General features: G+C 39.0%; 1 protein-coding gene across 7 annotated transcripts in view; it reads left to right on the top strand.

The window, feature by feature from the left end:
* Window positions 1–15,707, top strand: part of NKAIN2 (sodium/potassium transporting ATPase interacting 2) — a 982,818-nt gene that overhangs the window by 947,901 nt on the left and 19,210 nt on the right. For 4 of the 7 annotated variants that reach the window (XR_010836028.1, XR_010836027.1, XM_067010699.1 and 1 more), the window contains one exon: window positions 8,768–8,828. Coding sequence is in view for 5 of the 7 variants with exons in the window: in XM_067010699.1 (XP_066866800.1) it covers window positions 8,768–8,828 (61 nt within the window). In the remaining 2 variants the exon portion in view is untranslated. Of the gene's footprint in view, window positions 1–8,767; window positions 8,829–13,332; window positions 14,412–15,707 lie in introns of those variants that run through there. The other 3 variants (XM_067010698.1, XM_067010696.1, XM_067010700.1) reach the window with 3 other exon arrangements.

Genomic DNA, 15,707 nt, shown 5'->3' on the forward strand with positions numbered 1-15,707 from the left:
AAGTATGTTATATATTCCAAATTTTCCTTATCTAGCACCTCTGAAAAAGAGAGAAATGTTAATATAGTTTTAGCACCTTTTTAAAAACACAGGTCATTTTTGCAACTAGTATTGCAGTACAATTCTCCTAGTCTCTTCAGAAGAATTTAGCCTTGTACTCCCCCTGTCATCTCTAGAACAGCACACTCTCTCCAATGAAATACACTGAACTCTTTTAACCCTGTCTGTTGATGTCGACATACCTAAGATGGGCTAACTTATTTTTGCATGTCTTACTTGTACAACTACTTTTGCTTTAGGGTCCCTATTATCTCTGAGCAAAAATTATGCTATTTGTACCATTTGCTCACAAAAGAATCATGTATTTACTTTGTTCAAAGTTGCTCCTGGACGGTATTGATTGTTTACATTTTACAGAACATTGTAGCATTTCTCTTTCTCAGGTGCTTCACTATAAATAAATCAGGGTCCCTATTACCTGTGACATGTATACAATCTTACTTTTATTATCAAACTTAGTTTTATTACCAAAATAGTAGCATGTGGTTGACAGGTTGCTTTTTGCATTTCCCAATCATTTTCTTTTTTTAATTGAGATATAACTGACATATAATGTTGTATTCGTTTTAGGTGTATAACATAATGCCAGTTATTTTCAATGAACAATTTTGGTTACAAACTCCCATTAGGGGTCCTGTCTCAAAAACTAAAGGTATCTTGTGGCAGTTCTATTGCACTAGATCAGCCATTTATTTGATCACCTCCCAAATGGCAGATGTACAGAATGGTTGAACTACTGCTCTCAGTACAGTTTTTAAAACTAATGGGATATTTAAACTCTGAATGAGGCATTAACCATGATGACATTTGAATTTTATTAGTCGTCTTTTACCCTGCCTGAGTATCTCCTGCTCTTCCAGCTTTACTAATACATTAGACTCATTTGAACCCGAGTAACTCTTTGGTAAGGTTGGCCTGAAGAAATCTGCCAGTCTCCAGAGGCCAGTTTAGAACGGGAATTATTGGTTAAGCCAGCGTTGGCATGCAGTTCGGTCCATTTCCCAGCCTTAAGAAGATAAGGCAAGTTTGCATGTACGTCTACCTTTATTTAATCTTTTAAAAAGTGTTTAATACGGTCATGCTTGGTGATGCGACACAATACCTGAAGGCTGGTATTAGGATATGTTTCTGATCCTCTGAAAGCTTTTCTGACTCAGTAGGCTGTGAAAGTTCACAACAGCCCTAAAGGCAATCCTCCATGAGTTATTGTAGATTGATAACTGCACCTGGATTATTCATAGCAAAGAAAATTTGCAACATGCTCCTAATAGCCCAGCCATTGGAATAGTTTAGGATAAGAATCATCTGGTGGACAACTGAAATGATACACCAGTCTACATAAAAAATATTTCATATAAAAGACCTTCATTAATAACACTGATATAATCATATTAGAATATTTTGCTAAAGCAATCTTGAAATACGTAAATGGAATAAGATGCAACAGAGCAAGTAAAAGCAATTGCAACTTAGAAGTATATTTTGTGAGCACATAACATCCTTCTGTTCAAATTCATATTACAAAAAGCATAGGCTTATAACATCCGAATTACGAATTCAGAACAAAAATAGATGATTTAAATGAAACACAGAACAAATCTATTTGAGAATGAGACATGTGCAGATAAAAAAAAAAATAGTGTTTGCTACCCCCATCTCCACTCCCAGTTAAAAAAGGAGCGTTGAATAATAATTCTATATTGTATCAGCATAAAAAACTATTGTGAACTTCTATGTTGATCTAAGGGCTCAGAATTAAAATGTGTCTTTGTACTTAAGAAAACAAGTACATCCACCTTGTTTAAATATATTTGCAAATTTAGAAATTATAATAACACTACAAAAGATCTTTTAACATAAATGACAGTTGCCTAGAATGTAGTATTTTCAAATTCATCTTTTTATTGTGAAATAATTGTAGAAATACATAGGAAATAATTGTGAAATACTTAATGCAATTGTATGAAATAATACAGAGAGGTCTTGTGTACCGTTTATCCAGTTTTGCCCAATGGTAACATCTTGCAAAACTATAGTACAATATCACTATTAGGATGCTGACAGTGGTGCAGTCAAGAATCCCTTGGCTTGCCACATCCACTTCCCTGTGACACCCCACCTCCCCTAGTCCTGGTAACCACTAATCTGTTCTCCATTTCTCTAGTTTCGTCATGTCAAGAATGTTATTTAAATGGAACCATACAGTATACAACCTTCGGGAATTGGCTTTTTTTCACTCAGCATAATTCTATGGAAATTTATACAAGTCGCTGCATGTATCACTAGTCCCTTTCTTGTACTTCTGAGTAGTATTCCATAATACGAAATATGGCAGTTTGTTGAACAGTTCACTCAATGAAGGACATCTGGATTGCATCCTGTTTGGGGCTATTATGGATAAAGCTGCTATATGCTTTAATGTACAGGTTTTTGTGCAAACACATCTTCCTTTCTCTGGCATAAATGGCCAGGAGTGTGCTGCTGGGTTATATTGCAGTTGTGTGTTTAGTTTTTCTAAGAAAACTTCAAACTGTTTTCCAGAGTGGCTATACATAAATATTTCTGTCTTTTTTCTTCCAAGATCTTTGTAGTTGGTCTTCTAAATTTTGACCATCGTGAATCTTGGTATGAATTTCTTTGGGTTTTTCCTGTTTGGGCTTCAATCAGCCTCTTGAATACATAAGTCAAATTTGGAAAGTTTGCAGTCACTATTTTTTCAAGTACTTTTTCAGTACTGCTCTTTTTTTCCTTTCCTTTCAGGACTCCAGTGACACAAATGTTAGATGTTTTATTATAGTCCTATCGCTGTATGAGGCTCTGTTCATTTTTGTTTTTTAGTCTACTTTTATTCCTCGTGTATATTGGGTAATTTCTATTGTTCTATCTTCAAGTTCACTGATTCAGCCCTGTCTCCTCCATTCTGTAATTGAGTTTTTAAAATTCTGGTTATTGAATTTTTTTTTCTGTTCTAAATTTTCAGTCTGGTTCTTCTTTATATCTTCTATTTTTTGATGACACTTTTTTTTCATTCATTTCAAGTGTGTTCATAACTTCTTGCTGAAGCATTTTTTTACTCTAAAATGTTTGCCAGATAATTCTAACATCTGTCATCCAGCTCTGTGTTAGCTTCCATTGGTTGTCTGTTTTCATTCACGTTGAAAACTTTATCCTTATTGATACAGTGAGGAATTTTAAATTGAAACATGGACACTTTGGGTATTATATTATGAGACTCTATATCTTTCTTAAATCTTCTGTTTAGCTGGCTTTCTCTGGTGCTCCTTTGGCAGGGGAAGGAGAGACACTGACTCATTACTTCCGAGCAGGGGTTAGAAGTCCAGATTCCCCACTCAGACTCTATTGATACTCAACAGAGGAAGGGCTTCTCATTAAGGCTTGGAGACAGTGGAAGTTCCTGCTCTCTACTCAGCCTTCACTGGTACCTCCATGGCTAGGAGGGATAGGAGTGCCTTGTTACTGCTCCCAGCTGGCTTCATCTGACACCACAGGGAAGGCACTGACCTCATTACTGCTGGCCATTGGTGAAAGTCCTGATTCTCCACTAAGCCTCCTCTGACACCACCCCAGTTGGGAAGGGAGGGGCACCTTCTTACTACAGAGTGAGGCCAGAAGTCTAGATTCCCTTTGGGGGTCTCTACAGACATTACAGAGGGGGACTTCCTCCTTCCTGGCAGGAATGAAAGTCCAGGCTCCCTGCCTCCCTTCTCAGACACCACAGCCTGGCCAGGAGGGAAGACTTGGCTCCCTCTTCTTTGTTGCTGTGGCTGGGGAGTGGGGTTACAGTTTTGTCTGTGGCGTTGGCTAAAGAGGGCTATTATTGTTTTAAATTTTTTTTCTGTCTTGTTAGGCTGTCCCTTTCCCAGTCCTTTGGTTAGAGAGAGCAAGCTTTTGTTGGGGCTCTTTTATCTGTGCCTATTGGCATTTCTGTGTCGTGGGCTTCTTCAGCCCCAAGTATGGTATATGTGAGACAAAAGAAAAATAGGAAACTCACTCCCATGTCCTTCTTTGGGTTCCAAGATTCCTATCCAGTCTACCTTCTTTCCATCTTTCAGAGTCTCCCTATGTGTGTTTTATATATATAATGTCCGGGGTTTTCAGCAGTATTTAGTGGGAGGGTTAGGGAAAAGTATGTCTACTCCAACTTCCCGAAAAAAAGTCCAAAAGATAGTATTTTAAACACTAAGGCTATTACATTTTCAATTATTACAATTAAATCTTTTAAAATACTTACCAAAAGGCTTCAGTTTCCTCTTATCTATTAGCTTCTAAGTGAATTTCTGGGATATAGTCATAATTTGGTTTGTAGATACAAAAAAGAATTTTAATCTGATTTAGTTATAGAGAGAAAATATCATTTCCTTTCAGCCAGTAATGATATCAAGATGATATATAATTCCCTATCAGGTGAATTAGAAGAGAACAAATCATATTAGATGTATCAAGGTGAAAAGATGAATAAAAATAAAAAGATTTAGGCTTAGCTCTGCTTTGAATGCCAAAGACTAAGACTACTGTAATATTTTGGTTTTTTACAAGTGGATAATTATATGTTTGCCTAGTATAACACCACTGGTATCTTTCATTGTTACTCTAAACCATCATTAAATAAGGAACAGAATAAAATAATTTTATTTTAATTCCAGGTATTCATATCCACGATGACAATGTGGGTCACTGTTTCCTACTTTGGGAACCATTACACCCCTTCACATTGCCCAAACTCCTCTGAAACAGGGCCTCTTGCTCCTCTCTGAACATAATCCATATCTTCTCATAGGTTCTCTGAGCTCTGTTTGGAAGATGTTCTCATCTTTCCCCTGTTATTCTCTCTCAAAGCCTTCCACCCCCATCTCTCGAGGTCTATCTCCAAAATGCCAACTTACAACCTACCCTGGGAATGGACTGCCAGTTCTTTGGGAAGGCAACACTTTAATTCAGCCTTAAAGGATGAGTTAGAACTACTCAAAGGTGGAGAGCTGAGCAAGAAAGGAAGGGAGGAGATGTAGGGCATTCGCATGCTTTGTTAGCAGAAGGGGTTAAAGAGTTAAAGAACAGAGGGCAACCACCTGATATATGTCTGCAAACTACCAACACCTTAATACTGGCATCAATTCTGAGACAAGGAGTGGTGGGAAATGAGGCTAGACAGGGACTATATATCACATTAGGAAGGATTTCTATTTTGTGAAAAATTTTATACTTCTTCAGTAGAAGATGGGGTGCTCCTTAAGTGTACTGTATAGAAAATTACATAGTTAGAATTGCAATTTGATACATACTCAAAGCCCTCTGATTATGGCCCTAATCTGTCTTCACAGCTTTTATTTCCATTGCTCTAATATGAGGTCCACAAACTCTCATCAGATGGAAGGACTGGCTCTTCCTTGAACACAGTCTATAACTTCCCCGCTTGATGAACTCGCTCAGGAAAAGCAAGGCCCATTTTACCTCTCCTCTGCAAAAATACATATAATGTTCTTCCAAAGGTAATTGTCAGGATTAATGAGCTAACGCGTGAAAGCACCCAGTTTACCGTTTGTCAGTTAGGAGACAATAGTTTTCTTCCTTCCTCCTGGCACTTATCTTTTTTTTTTTTTTTTTTTTTTTTTTTTTTTTTTTTTTTTTTTTTTTTTTTTTTTTTTTGCGGTACGCGGGCCTCTCACTGTTGTGGCCTCTCCCGTTGCGGAGCACAGGCTCCGGGCGCGCAGGCTCAGCGGCCATGGCTCACGGGCCCAGCCGCTCCGCGGCATGTGGGATCTTCCCGGACCGGGGCACGAACCCGTGTCCCCTGCATTGGCAGGCGGATTCTCAATCACTGCGCCACCAGGGAAGCCCCTGGCACTTATCTTAATCTACTTTGAAGTACAATTACATGTGTACCCCTGCTACAAGACTGCAAAATCCTTTAGACTGTGTCTAAAACAGTGGCTCTAAACGAGGGGCAGTTTTGCCTTTGAAGGGATGTATGGCAATGTCTGGAGACATTTTGGATTATCTCAATTATCAACTGTCTTGTTCATAGGATGTCAGTAGTTATACATCCTATAATGCATAATGGAGCCCACTAAAAGAGTTACTCAACCCAAAATGTCAGTGGTGCCGAGATTGGGAAACCCTGGCTTGGTTCATCTTTGTGGCCCGGGCAGCAGTTAGCAGAGTTGCATGTTATAGGAAGTATTCAGAGCTGTAAGAAATTCTTTGAAACTGCTTTTCTGTAGGTTAATTTATAAATTGCTGTGAGGGAGTAAAAATTAAATTAGAAATTTATTTGGTGTAGGAAAATTGAAAGGTAACAGAGGTTTATGAATCTTGATTAATTTGGGAGAAACCAGTTTCCATTTGTATTTAGAGGTGACCAATTTAAAAGCCGAAGTTCTCTTAATCAGCAAGCTTTTGTAATGAAATGCAGCAGGATTTACTTTTATATCAAAGTCACTCCCCTGATAATTAAAGAATGCAACCGAATACAATGAAAAGATCACTGGTAAGCAAAATACAGTGCCTTGGCTGCATTCTGGGAGAGGAGTACGGTTAATAATCTAGATTCTAGTGACACTTTAATGAGAAGTTTAAACTCACTGGCCCTGAATCTCAGAATTTATCAATGCTCTTTACCTAGATTTTCATTTAAAAGTAATTAAGTGATGAGTGAAAATCAAGAGAAAAGTTTGTGATTAGGAAAAAAGTTGCTTTCTGGATAATTCAAGTAGCAAGTATTTTAAACTGAAAAGAAGAGATAAACTACTGATAAATCTATGGCATTTAGCCACAATGGTAAGGCCTTCCTGTGGAGGAAGAAGGGGAGATATAGGCAGTACCCAGGAGATTTAACCAAACCCATAGCCTCTTTACCTCGCCACAGTTGGATCCAGCACCCATGACAGAGTACGCATGGGGCTAGGTCACTCAGTGATACAGGCATTTTCATGGGCCCTGGTGGATAAAAGATTAAGAAGTGTTCATCTGTTTCTCCATTATCTGTGAAAATGCTCAAATCACTGTGTGATTTTGTTTGGCCAAATCAATATCTTTGCTAAAGCCAAATAGGATACACTGGTTTTTAATAGTACCCTATATTCTAAAAATAAGTCCCATAAAAACAGCAACCTGATGATTCCATTATATAAGTAGATTGTTCTTACTATCACAATTTTATTGCCAATAGCAACATATACTTCAAAGAGAAAAATGCTTATTTGATGATTTTTCTAACATATTTTTAAAAACCTAAGTGCTAATGTAGCATCAGTGGTGCTATCTAGCTCTCTGTTACTATGTGCAGTGGTTCAGATACTACACTTGGGGGTGGGAGGGCAGCGGGTCCATTGTCCCTCTCATCCAGGATCTGAAAACGAAAGCTTATGAAGAATATTTTGCATAAGTCTGCTTTCTCATTCATTGCTCTCTCTTAAGCAGGGTCACTGTTTCTGTGCCAGGAAAACCACTGTTTTATCTCATGCCAGATCTCTTTGGAAAAGAACTAGAATCTGCCAGAATGTACTTTCTTTCTCACGCTAAAATTAAAGATTTTCTAAAGTTCCTTTTAACCGGACCTCTGTCTCCAAAGAGTTCTTCTCATTAAATACCTATCAGTGTACCCTCTGACTTAAAATGTTCCACTCACATCTTCCAGAAATACTGCAATCTGTCAGCTAATGGAAACCAAGTTCATTAGCTTTATCACAGCAGCAACTTTTTGCGCTGTACCTTAGCTTCCTGATTGAAGACGGTAGCCTTTTTCCCAAGGTTCCCTTCCCCAATGCCAAATACTCAGTAGGATCAATGCCTGTCTGAAATGTCATCATGAAAAATTTTCGTCACTGTCCTGAGGACATGCCTTTAAGGATTCCTCCAAACTGGATTACTTTGGAAAAAAAATTTTCCACATATCAGGAAATTAGTTTGCTTCCTTATACCAGTGCTCATTATTTGACTAAATAATTACACTTATATGAAGGAATACAAAACTACACCACTGAGGGGACATATATCAAAGGGCTCTACTGTGCTCCTTCTCAGATACTATTTCAGTGAGCAAAGACTTCCCTGACCACAGGGACCTCTGTTGTATGTTTCAGAAAGGATGCTCTGATGTGTGCAATCCCAGTCAAATGCATTGTGATATTCCTTACAGTTATCCACCCCGTTGCTCCTCTGTATCATGTCATCTTAACTATACTCGGTATGTCCTGGTTCCTGTTACTGGTCTAAATAAGAGTTTTTCTTACTTGCAAAGTGTTGAGGCAACATATCATGGAATCTCCTTAATATTTTTCTCTCAAAACATTTTTCTGATAGTCAGCAGGAGTCCAATTTTAGAATCTTAGGCTCTGGGCTAATGAAAAGTGAATTAGAAGTTGATTGGCACAAATGCAAATGCTAATCCATTGATGAATGGCCATAATTCTTTATTTTTCCTCTAGACCTAAAATAACTTGTTGTAGATTGCCTGGCAATTAACAAATCTTAAACATAAATGCAGAACAAAGGAAAACAGAGTAATACATTCATTTATAAGGCACATTATATGAATCAAAATCCACACTGGAGTCCAGATCCAGTCTGATGAACTATTCTGGAACACTGAATCTAGTCAAAACCACATGCCTTTGAAAAGTCGCTCCCCCAGTGAGATCCAGTACTGTTGCCTTTGCCACATGTCTAAAGCATCTTTGTTTTGTTTCAGCTGGCAGGGTTCATCTACGCCTGTTATGTTGTGAAATGTATAACTGAAGAAGAGGACAGCTGTAAGTATTAAAGCTCTATTCTGTTTCTTTCAAGTTCAGAGCATCTTCTTTACTGCCTCTTACCTGCTTTCCTACTTCTCAGACAATATCCCTTAACACATCATTAGAATAGGGACTAAGCACTTTGTACCCATTAGGCTACAATGCTTTTCATAAAAGTATCCAGCATATAGATAACTAATCAGTTTCACCCAGGACTACAAATCCCAACACTCAACAATTTGCAATAGTTCCAAAAATTCTCACAAGAACTGACTTCAGATTGATTCAAGAAATTTGTCTTCATGAAACCAAATGTTCATATTTCCTATTTTTTCCTACAATTTGATACAAATAGCTAGAACTTTATGTCAGAGTCTCAGCATTCAGCACTACTGCTTGATCCAGAGTTTAGATGGAGGTACCCTCTCACAAGCCTCTAAGTGGCTCCATTGTCCTCTACTCTTCTAAAAATTGGCAGGTAGAAGGTTTCACTCCTTCCTTTCCCCCTAAAGATCTGAAATAGGAGGATTAGGAAAAGTACTTCAATGTTCTCTGGGTACTTGCCCATACAGCTATATTTATTCTGAGGCAAAATCAGAGCTGGGAATCATTTTTCTTGGTTTCCAAAAATATTCATAATGATTGGGGTGCTGAGACAGTGGAGGAAAAGATGAGGATCCACTGCTCTGTTATAGGATGATTTGAGGAAAATACTCAAAGAGAAATATGTGTTTCTTCTTCACTTTCCAGTCATACTAGAAAGAAGGAGGCTGTATCATGGGATTCATTTAGAGGAGACACATTCTCAATCATACTCACACACGATGTAAAATTAGGAATATACAACGCATAGTTTATATTGTTGTTTGCAAAAGGAAATGATAGTCCTTTACAAATAAGCGTTTGTAAAACACTCCTCAATGTATCAAGTGCTATGTCAGTTTGGGGATATTTTAAGATGAGTAGAGACTTCCCTGGTGGCGCAGTGGTTAAGAATCCGCCTGCCAAGGCAGGGGACAAGGGTTCGATCCCTGGTCCGGGAAGATCCCACATGCCGCGTAGCAGCTAAGCCCGTGTGCCACATCTACTGAGCCCGCGCTCTAGAGCCCGCAAGCCACAACTACTGAGCCCACGTGCCAAGAGCCCGTGCACCGCAACAAGTCACTGCAATGAGAAGCCCGTGCACCACAATGAAGCGTAGCCGCCGCTTGCCACAACTAGAGAAAGCCCGTGCACAGCATCGAAGACCCAATGCGGCAAAAACAAATAAATAACTTTATTTAAAAAAAAAAAAGATGAGTAATATGCAGTCTTTTACTTCTAGGAATTAAGCATTTTGTAGGGGAAAGAAACATGTGAACAAATAAGTATAATAAAACTCTGTAGAGTGTATAGTGTGGGGAGATAGGAAAGGAATCAGGAAAGGTTTCACAGAGAAGGACACTCTTGAGCTTGGTCTTGGAAAATAAATAGATATTTGGATAGCTGATACGGGAGTAAGGTGATCCCAGGTAAAAGGTGAAAAAGAACCAAGACATATCACAGCCTGCCATGTTGGGGGCAGAGCAGTCAGGTTAATATGAATGAATTATATCTTGGGCTAGAGGTGGGTACCCAGAGACGATTAGAAAAGATGAGATAGTAGCAAAACGGTTATGACAAAGTAAGGACTTTATTTTGTATAGCATGATGGCCAATCAATTGGCAGTTAATAGAAAGAGAATAACAATCAGAAACGCACTTCAGAAAAAAACGTAATGGTATCAGTATGAAGGAGAGACTTGAACGGGAGGGTCGAGATTAAGGAAAGACAGACAGATTAGGACACCGTGAAAATGACTGAGATATGAGATGATGACGGTCATCTCCAACACTGAAGACCAGTGTTGGAGAGGGAGAGGATAGATATGGTATTAAACATAAAAATAATACTGATTAATGGGCTATGGATGGGTACTATGTAAGGGGTAAGGAAGAGACTGATAGATTTCTGAATTTCTGATGTGAGTGAATGGGTAGATGGAAATGTCACTTGAGGAAAGTAGAATGGGGAGGCAGCAATTGGTTCAGTTTGGAAAGGTTGAGTTTGAGGTGCTTAACGGAGATGCAGGAGAAGATATCCAGTAAGCACTTGTCCTATGCCCAGAAGATTTATTCTGTTGGAAGGGTAAATATTAGGAAAGGTAAAAGATATATGGATTTTAGAATGTATGGACTCCACAAACTATGTAAGTTCATTCAGCTATGACCGTTCAGTGTCTTTGTACCAAATCCTTGATGAGTCTATAGGTTAAATTCCATATGGGAATTGAGCTTTCTCTAAACTATAATGTTTGATTTTATTTTACAATGATGCCTGCATTTTTATCTTCAGAAAAATACTGACACACCAAGTCTCCTAGACAGATAATTGGTATCTCTCCAGAATAGTACCTCCCAAGCAGGATCCCAGAAATGCTAGTCCATAAGCTATACTGCTCAAAAAAGATTCCAAAGCCAAGTAAGTTTGACACTGAAAATTCAGAATGCACATTTAAGTATTAACATCTCTGAGAGTATTGCAATAAAGAAGTATGTCCAATTTGTCCTAATCCACAGTTTTGTTTTAACCATATTGTGTTGGATGAGATACAGTGAGGCCAGAAGCAGATCAAAGAGAGAAACCAAAAAGGGTGTTATTACATTCACAGTTCCCTAGGGAGAACACAGCATGCCACGCAGGGCCACTCCGGGAAAGCACCATCGTGGGTCATGAGGCAGAGAGAGAGAGAGAGAGAGAGAGAGAGAGAGAGAGAGAGGGAGGGAGGGAGGAGACACACACACACACACACACACACACACACACACACACACACACGCAGAACTGTAAGCAAGTGCTTTTATTGTCGTTTCCAGGGAAAGGACCAGGCAAGGCAGGGTAAAAGGGTTTAGGATTGGCTAAGTTTGAAAGAGGTCCCCATGAAATTCATGTTCACTGTGACTGTCAGAGAATAAGGTTTGGGGCTATCTAAGGTCTCCAGATGTTTTAGGTGGGCCAGGCTTAACTTGGGAACGGCCTGTGGTCATTCTGTAGATGTTAAGACATTTTACAGAAACTAAAAGTATAGTTAATATCCCAAACATCTGAACACGGAACCTTTTTTTCGTAAGAAATCTTAATATTCCAGGGAATTATAATTCCAGGGAACTCATTTTAGGGAATTCTGCCCTAGGTCAAATTTTGGTCAAAGCCATGTAAATCCAAGGGGATGTGAAGTTACAAATATCTTTTGGAAGATAAGGCTTACCTTTCAAGCATCTAATAAACTGTTTTCCATATGCTTATGTCTTTTTATGTATTTTGACCACAACTCCTTAAGTGCCTTTATTAATCTAAAAGACAAGCAGACTTATCATAGATAATTTTTCCAATTTTAGTCTTTTTGCTCAGTAAGTTAAGATATGAACTATTTTCCCTTTTTTTATATCCAAGTAGATTCATGCTTATCATGAACATTATGGGACTACTAAACAACCTGGAGGAGATGCTCATTTGGGCCAGTTCTCTGTCCAGTTAGGTCTGTTTACTTGTGGTCACTCACACACAGACAATTATGAATATTTGTTGAGTAAAATGCTTTAGATTGATATTTCCCATGCATTATCATTATCTTGATCACCTATCTATATGTTTACCTCCAGGCACTGCCTAGAACAAATGACTTCCAATGCTCAAGTGTAAAAAAGATTGCAATTTCTACCTAGTTTTCAGTAATTATATCATAAAGAAAAATATTTTGATCTTTTAAAAATGTTTTGGCTTGATGAACGTACAATAAAACACACACACGCGCACACGAACACACACACACACAAATGCTCTCAGAAAGTAAGTCCTGAAAGATGGGGAAAGTTTAATGTATATACAAACAGGGAAAGGATCTCTGTGTAACTATTCTTACCTGCTGTGGATTTGCAATGAAGCAACCTGATGGGAGTGTAGTACAGGAGGAGATGCCAGCTCCCGACTTGCCAAATTAGTTAAGTTTCCATTCCTAAGAGCCTCACAAGGAACACAGGACAGTTTGGGTTCTGTAGCTGTGCTGAGAATGGACTGTGGCGATAAGGGCCTAATTAACGGCACCTGGAAGACTGAAGTATTCTTGACGTCAATAGGAAGCAGACCGGCTCCGTACTCAGTTTTAATATCTGAGGTTCAGCAGCAAGTGTAGCCAGAGAGCCTCAGAGGCACCACCCTCTAGGGAGCCAAGGCGAGGGTTCAGGCTCTATGAGCGAAGAGTCAAACTTCGACTCCACAAAATAGCAATAAATCATCATTGAACTAGAGGGAGTTCCTGCAGGCACATCAAATGCCTAAGATTGTTTTTCTTTATTTCTCCTTTTAAACAGTATCTCATTTGCTTTTCTAGAGGCCAGTTTTATAAATACTTATATAGACACTTTAATGCAAAGTTGTTGTTAATTTCCCCAATGAAAGCCCTGGGCCTTGAGGTTCACATCTCTGACCCTCTGTTTATCTAAGCCAGAGCCCCAGCCGGACGGGCCAACTGGCTGTGCAAACTCACAGGACAACACTGCCACCTGCTGTGCCTATCAGGAGATGACAACCACCCTTGGAGCAGAGACTTCAAATAGGAAGATGTGGGCAACTCCGCCCCCATGTATCAGTCACCTACGGGTGCAATAACAAAATGTAACAGACTGGGTGGCTTAAACAATGCATATTTATTCTCTCATAGTTCTGGAGGCTAGAAGTCCAAGATCAAGGTGTTGGCAGGTTTGGTTTCTCCTAAAGCCTCTCTCCTTGGCTTGTAGAAGGCTGTATTTTCACTTTGCCCCCTTTTCTCTGTCTGTGCATGCCTCCATGTCTCTTCCTCTTCTTATAAGAACACCAGTTTTATTGAATTAGGGCCATGCACTTATGGCCTCTTTAGCCTTAATTACCTCTTTAAAGGCCCCATCTCCAAATACAATCACATAGTAGGTTAGGCCTTTAACAGATAAATTTGGAAGGGGATACCATTCAGACCATAACATCCCATATCTAAAGATACACACACACACACACACACACGCACGCACGCACACACGCACACGCCACGTGGCTGTTGGCTATTTGAAAATACCTATGGGGAACAGAGTGGGGCTAGCTTCTGCTCACTGGCACATCAAACGCCTGTGGGTAAGAGGCTCCAGGCAGTAATGGTAGCCTCCCTGCCCCTGGCTCACTGCCAGTAGGCAGGAGTTCCGTTCCGCATCTCCTGCTGTGAGGTGGGGTGATCTGCCTTCAGATGAGAAGCTCCTCACCAGAAAAAAGCTGGGACCTGCTCCAGAGGGTGTGCCTTGACACTTTAACCTGATTTGAGTGGGGCAACCATCACAACATACTTTTATATATTTGTAAAAGGCAGCAATATGTCTTAGGAGAAAAGACTTTCTCCAGGAGAGCGGGCATCCCTCGCTGAGCTGTCTTTGTGGCTGGGCTCTTCACTGTATCAACTGTTGCCAACCTTGCTGAGTTTTCCTTATGACCTCCAGTGTTTTTTATTCCCCTCTACTTGTTCTCTTTGACAGTATTCTGTGAAAGAAATAAAATGTTCTGAGATTTCTGGTCTGGTGCCTTTCATTAAACTTGTAGCTCTTCTCTCCCTTAATCCTCAGCTCTTCTGCACCAGAGTCCGATGTCCACTTACAGTGATAGAACTAAGAACTTATCAGCTTCATTAGAGTTGTTAGATGTGACAATTAAAAGGAAAACACGCAGCTATGGAAAAATAATAACTAATCCAAAATAGAAAAAATAGGCAACATGATTTCTCAATTTTTATTATGTTTTCTTATAAACCTTTGCCTTAATAGTTAAACTAAAAATAAAAATAAACATCAGTCCTCTGGAAAATGGATTCATTTTTCTAAGTGGTCACTATCTTTTCTAAAAGAGATTCAATGTGTTTGCAAATGATCTTAAATATTCAAATCATCCGGGAAAATATGCAGAATGTCATTTTAAGAATATCCTAAGGAGGCTTACTTTGAAAAAAATATTGGAAAATTAATTCTAGATGTTTAAACACACATGTTTAGATACACACATGCACAAACCTACCAACCAAGCACAGATGCATAAAAGCCTGTCCTGAATTCTCCAAAATAAACTGGCCTTAGAATAAAAGTCATAGTCGATTTATAGACTCTTTCATTTGAAAAGCAAACCACGGGAAATTATTCACTTCTCTGAGGCTAATAATTTTCTGTTATTTTTGTTTGATTTTTCTTCTAAAGCCTGCTGGCCTACACTTCTGTGTATTGAACTCTGTTCTGTATATTTTGATCGCTTTTCCAGTTTGACAGGATCATTGAGTTTGGATGCAATTCTCTGAGCACAAGGACACACTCTCCCACCTGTGGGGGAGGGTAGAGGTGGCAAGGGAGGAGTACTCGTCCATTAAAAAATATTTGGTTCTTTCTGTTTATAAAGGAATGTCAGCTTACTGCAGAATGTAGAGAAAATACAGATAAACAAACAAAAAAGAAAATTAGAGTGATTTCACAATTTTGAATTCTGGTTCTCAGGTAACATTTGGGTATATGTCTGCTTTCTTCCTTTCTTTTTCTTTCTCTCTATCTCGTTGTTAGGGCCATATTATACATTCTGTTTGGCAACCTGAGCGTTCTTTCTTATTATTTATAAATCACTCTCCAAACATAACCTAAGGGGTAGGCAATTAGCAATTCAAAAAAGGTGCCAAGTTCCTGGGTGCCAGGTTGACAGGTAGAGTTATGAGAATGGTGTGTCTATTTTTACTGTTCAAATATCATACTCAAGCAATCAAATGAAAGAGTAGTATATTACTGTTTTCTTTATAACATTTGTTTTGTAATTCTGCAGGTGACTGA

The sequence above is a fragment of the Kogia breviceps genome, chromosome 13 (genome assembly GCF_026419965.1).
Source record: "Kogia breviceps isolate mKogBre1 chromosome 13, mKogBre1 haplotype 1, whole genome shotgun sequence".
In the NCBI taxonomy this organism is placed as follows: Eukaryota; Metazoa; Chordata; class Mammalia; order Artiodactyla; family Physeteridae; genus Kogia; species Kogia breviceps.